We start from the raw sequence: 6,413 nt of genomic DNA, 5'->3' as shown, positions 1-6,413 counted from the left end.
TAAAATTGAACTTTCGTCTACTATTAGAATGGTCAAAATGAAGCTGTAAATATGGAACTTTGCCAAAACAAAGCAAATGTAAGTGCTAATGTCACTTAATTAAACTATCCCTTGCTGCACAACATAAATCTGATTTGTCAAATATGAAATGTATCACTTTGGTCGAGAGATGGTACCGTTCGAGAGATGGTATCAAAAGCACGGATTTAAATTTCAATTGTTTCTATAATTACAGACTGTGGCTTAACTAGGAATAGAGGAAGAAACACCTTAAATGATGAATACAGTTTCGTATGAAGAGTTTGTGGGAGACACATATCCCTTAAAAAAACGTATTTTAGTGACAATTTTTTCGAAAATTTCTCCTTATGTTGAGGGACCTGCTCCTAAAGGAATTAAGGGAGAAAGGAAAACGTTCAAACAACAACACAGAATGAATTGAAATTGCTGAGTATTTATGTGAACTTTTCAAAGAAAGTTCATCATCCAGAACCGCAGAAGGTTAAAATTTTAAATGGCCAAACTAAAGATGAAGTGACAGAGTACATACGAGAGTTAGATAAAGGCAGCTTACAGGGATCCTCTGACTACGATGTTTTCATATTTGTTTTTCTCACGTATATGTCAAAACCAACCAAAAACACTAAATATAGGGATGAAAGAATTCACCTCAATGGTGGAATGTATTCTATGGAGGATTTTTACAATGTTGCAAAAATGTCAACAGTTATGAGAATGAAACCAAAGATATTTCTGGTTCAATCCGATGATCTCAGTTTATGTATTGAGAAGGAAATTGTTGCAGGCCCGGAATTGGTAATTGAAAAGAAAATTCCACAGGATGCGGATAGGCTGATAATATTGTCAGACATTCCACAGAAGCTTGCCAATCCTGATAAAAATTCAGAAGAAAAGCATCCATCGTTCATGATTAAAGCATTTGGGGAGACACTGATGGAGAATAGCAAGCTTGCACCAGAAAAAAGGCTTGATTTGTTGTCTCTGACGCCGTTGATGAATCAGAAAGTGAAAAACAAAATTGATGAAATCCAAAGAGAAGATTTAAGTGTGACTCTCGTAACATCTACTCTCACAAAATTGATCAGAATTTAAATGATGAATATTTTCATTTGAATTCAAATTCAAATGGTCGTGAACTTTGCTTCTTTTTAAAGGGCTAATTTCAACATACATTACAGGGTTGCAGCCCCTGAAAGGACAGAAATAGATGTAAAAATATATGAATACATGTGTAAAAGTTGTAAAATCATTAATAGACTCTTAATCCAAAAGTGCACATTTGTTATTTGATAAGAAACAATTTTTATTGTGTGATTCAAACATGTCATTGGGACCAATAATTACCTAGCTACGAGGGTCACTTATTTTATGAAGACTTACGTAACTTGAGTTTTTAAAAAGCTTCTGTTCAGAAAATATAAGGCTTAGAGGCTTGACATTCAATATGTATTGTAATCAAGTAATTTACATTTTTCCTCAAATAGTTACACTGGGGCGGAAATCGGCCATGTAGAAATTGCCCATGTCGAGGAATCAGTCATGTAGCTCTATCATAATGTAGAAAGTCTTGATGAAAAGAACACATAAAAGGATTTAAGCTTTCAAGCTTAACAGTCATTATATTTGAGATATCAGATACATGTATATGTAAATAAACTTAACCCTTAATAAAATATTATCCTGACCTATGACCTTCAAATTTTGATCACATTTATGGTTTTTTGCTCACCTGAGCACGAAGTGTTCAAAGATGCACTTTTGTGATAACAGTTTTTCTGCTATTCTTTGTCTGTCATTGCCCATAATTTCTTTAAATAACTACTCATCCTTAACCACTTGATGGATTTTGACTAAACTTCACAAGGATCATGAGCCTTTACAAAAATTATATAAATGGATCCAGTCTGATGCACAAGTAGGTCACAGGAGCTAAAAATAGACTTTAAAGATGAAAAATCTAAGAAAGTACAGCTCACAGAGATTAGATATTTAGCATGTAGTATCAGCTTGTGGTCCTCTTCTAATTAAAGTTATATAAATCCTTTCCCCTGGGTCAAAATTGATTCTGCCCCAGGGTAATTTACTTTATATAGACTACTATAGGACAATACATGTAAGTTTTCTAAGTATTTTTGTAAAACTGCAATGCCCAGAGCTTAGATATTTTGCATTTAACATTGCTTAGTGGACCTCAACAAAAGCTATAGTACTCCCTGCGGGTACCGTGTCCTTGCCCATTCCGATGTAATCAGAAAATTTGTTTCTTTACATATTGAATGCCACCAAATACAATGTACTGTTTCCACCATTAAAGTGAAAGTGGAAGTGCTGCTTTTTGTGAAGTTGGAGAAATTGTTAAAAAAAAAATTTCATTTCAAATAAATTCTGTCATTGATAGGAAAATCCAAAGCTGCCAGTGTGTTAAAAATACTTCTTTATTTTACCCCATATTTAACGGTTAAACTTATAATTTCATGTTCCGACAAGTGAAGGTCGTCTGCTGAAACTGTAGTGACATCACATTCTGTTACAAAAAATTATACTGAATGTAAAAAGGGCCATCAATTAACATACCACGGTACCATAGTGCTCTCCGTTTTAGCTCCCATTCAAAACATGGTTGACTGACTATAGATGTTTCTAATTTAAATCATGGAGTTATTTTAGGAATGACATGCGTATTTTAATGTCAAGATGTGGCAGCAAAACACAATTCAATAAAATAGTAAATACAAGTTCTTTTTATTTGTACAATTTGCTGGAAATAATAAGAACAGTGGTACCATAGGGGACATGCACATATTAAAGATTAAAAATGGCCACTCCCTTTACATAGACTTGTACAAGTAAAAATGTTGTAAAAAAATAATTCTTGAAAAACAACAATGACCAGAGCTATGATATTTAGCATGTAGCATCCCTCAAGGTTAAATTATTGAAATCTATTATACCCACATAAACAAAGTTTAGCTTGTCGGTCGGTCGGTCCACATTATGGTTTCCAGATGATAACTAGAGTTTGGAATGAGATATTGTAATCAGACTTGGTATATAGCAACCTTATAAGGATACCCCAGTTGGTATTGCATTTGGACCCCCTGGGGTCAATTTAGTATATAGCAACCTTATGTGGAGACCCCGGTTGGTATTGCATTTGGGCCCCCTGGGCTCAAGTTCAAGGTCATCATTACTTAAAATAAAAAAATGGTTTCCGGACAATAACTAGAATTAGGAATGAGAAATTGTAATCAAACTGTGGTGTAAAGCTTATATGAAGACCAAGGCTGATATTGCTTTTGGACCCCTGGGGTCAAGGTCACCGATTCTAAAAATAGAAAAATGGTTTCCGGACAATAATTAGAGTTTTGAATGAGATATTGTAATCAAACTTGGTGTAGAGCAAGCTTATATGAAGACTCCAGTTGGTATTGCATTTGGATGCCTTGGGGTCAAGGTCACCATTACTAAAAATAGAAAAATGGTTTCTGGACAATAACTAGAGTGAGAAATGGGATATTGTTATCAAAGTTGGTGTTTAGCAAATTTATATGAAGACCCTGGTTGGTATTGCATTTGGACCCCTGGGGTCAAGGTCACCATTACTAAAAATAGAAAAATGGTTTCCGGACAATAATAGAGTAAGGATTGAGATTTTGTAATCAAAGTTAAGGTCACCATTACTAAAAATAGAAAAATGGTTTCTGGACAATAACTAGAGTAAGGATTGAGATTTTGTAATCAAACTTGGTGTATAGCAGCTTATAGATATGAAGACCCTGGTAGTGATTGCAATTTATTGAAATAATTCTTTGTTCATGTACTATAGGTTGAGTTCAAATTTTTCTTCAGACCACTTATTTATCAAAAAACCAAAGTTGCTGGTGGGGGTATTAATCACCTTTAGTGATAGGTCTATTTTAAATCGCCATAAGTTTGTTATTTACTTACAGATTTTATTTATATTTAGACAAAAGAACTCAAATGACAAAACCAATATGTTAAATTATTCTGATATGACCTTGACCGTCAAGGTCTAATTATTGAAATTTGCTTACATTGTCATAACTTTGTTATTTATTTACGACTTGATTCATTCTTGGGCAAAAAGAGCACTGACATGATGATTAATTCAAATGTGACCTTGTCCTTTGAATGACCTTGACCATCAAGGTCAAATTTTATTTGTTTCAAAAAAGTAGTGTTTACATTGATATTCTTCTGACGTGTTTGACTTGGAAATAATGAAAAGGTAGTGTGGCTACCAATGGGTGGCTTTTGTTGCTTTAAAATAAAGAATTACGACCTTTTATAGCAATTTATTTCAGGTAAGCGATCCAGAGATATTATGGTCCTCTTTTTATGCCCCCGGGCATATAGTAATGGAACTTTCCGTCTGTTTGTACTGATTTAACCTAAATCAGCAATTAGGATTCTTCTAACGTTCGACATTAGTCAATGGCTTCATAATTTATAAACTTACAAAGTACATTGTACATGATCTTGGTCAGTTACATAACTATTGCTTCCGTTAACTTCCAAGTAAAAAGTGCATTTTTAGCACTTTGAAATGGATATGATTAACCTAAACCGGCAGGTTGGATATATCTTAAGTTCTATCTATCCCAGTGGCTTCATTACTACCACACTTATCAATACAAATATTTGTTTTCGTGGTTAAGAATTTGACAAGATGATTGTGGGGAAAATAAGAGAAAACAAAAAGTAAAACTGTTTTCAAAACAATTCGCAAATGTAAGAAGACGTTAGTCCACGATATCCGGTTTATGTTACAGATGTAATCTACATATGTATAATTTTCTTATAAGAATTGAAGAGTGGGAAAGGGAAAAAGATCCTTTAAAAACCGGGTTTTGCTTTTTTATATCAACCCCTGTTTTAACTGAAGATAAAAATTCATGTCTTGGGCCCGAGTCTCAAAAAAAATAAATAACATGGTTTTTCCCTTTCCAAAAAATAAAATACTGTTTTCAAGACTTAGTATTTAACAAAATAGAGAACAAAAAAGTGATAACACGTGGCTGAATATAGAACAAAAAGTGATAACACGTGGCTGAATGAAGAACAAAAAGTGATAACACATGGTTGAATATAGAACAAAAGTGATAACACGTGGTTGAATATAGAACAAAAAGTGATAACACGTGGCTGAATGAAGAACAAAAAATAATAGTAATAGCATGTTGGGAGATATAGGAGAAAGTGTGATCACACATGGATTAATATAGAACAAAAGTGACCCCTGGAACCAGCAAGTACTGGTGTCATATGAAGAAACATGGTCATGACCCAAGTTGGGCTCAAACTCTTGATCCATCGGTTGATGGCAGGCACATTATAACCACTAGGCCGTCTCCTAGACCACCACCTGGGACGGCATGATCGTATTTCTCTGGACGGGACACACAGATTTTATCTAATTCAAGGAAAGATAACCCAACCTATTCTCAAACCTTTTATTCATGAGCTGTTATTTATTTAATAGAAGTGACTTTGATGTCCTCAACTTGTGTGCATTAAAGCTTAGTTTCTGACAGACATGTCTGCTGCTGTTCAATTAAAACAGTGCATTGTAAGGAATATTTACATTAAATATCTTATTACTGAGCATAATTTCAAACAAATTGCTATTACTTTTGTAAGTCCTGTAAATATACCATTAAACCATTACATTATATACACGCCTTTTTCACCTCCCCCTTTTTGTTGTCTCAAATGGTGAAAAAATGCCTTATTTAGGCCCCCAACACTTGTTTTGCCCCTTCTGTTTGGGGGGTTTGAAGGGGGGACGGAGTCCCCCTCATCGCCAAGAAAATTTTGGACTTGTGAGAGGCTATAAATGACCCCAGATTGATCAAAAGGTAACGGGCCCAACGCTGAAAAGCATTTGACTCTACATGTATCTCAATCCATTGAGAAGTTGCAGCACTTTGAAATCAATTTTGATGGAAAAAATCAACGCAAAAAAAGTGATTTTGGGCAATTTTGAGATGTTGCCATGGTAACAGAAAATTTAAGCCTGAGTATGTTGTTGCAAGGGCAATGGTCCAGTCAACATTTGTGCCAAGTTTGATTAGTGTTGAAGCTGTTTTTATAGTATTATAGCAATTTGAACTTGTAACAGGAGACTTTTCAATGAAAACAGCCATTTTTCACAAAATGCTCATGAAGTAATGGGTTAACAGTTTGTAATAATGATTATTAGAGACAAAAATATCTTCAAGCAGGTACCTGCATCCTGTAGGGTACTTAATTGTCATGTGATATTCATATAATAATCACTTCATTGGCTAAACTAAACAGTAGAATTTCAGAAATACTTGAAGGGGTTGAGATAAGGTTCTTTCTTTTAAGAGGCCGTGTCAATTTTATAA

At 34.2% G+C, this 6,413-nt stretch overlaps 1 protein-coding gene across 1 annotated transcript; it reads left to right on the top strand.

Moving 5' to 3' along the window:
• Nucleotides 1-481: 481 nt before the first annotated feature.
• LOC132728230 (uncharacterized) lies at nucleotides 482-2,756 on the top strand. Its single transcript, XM_060713840.1, has one exon. The coding sequence runs from the start codon at nucleotides 622-624 to the stop codon at nucleotides 1,111-1,113; it is 492 nt and encodes a 163-aa protein (XP_060569823.1). The 5' UTR covers nucleotides 482-621; the 3' UTR covers nucleotides 1,114-2,756.
• The last annotated feature ends 3,657 nt before the right edge of the window (nucleotides 2,757-6,413 follow it).

This window comes from Ruditapes philippinarum, unplaced genomic scaffold (assembly GCF_026571515.1).
Source record: "Ruditapes philippinarum isolate M1 unplaced genomic scaffold, ASM2657151v2 ctg3059_1_1_1_1, whole genome shotgun sequence".
Lineage (NCBI taxonomy): Eukaryota > Metazoa > Mollusca > Bivalvia > Venerida > Veneridae > Ruditapes > Ruditapes philippinarum.
Note: the sequence above shows the minus strand (reverse complement) of the source record. Positions and strands in the feature narration are given on the sequence as shown.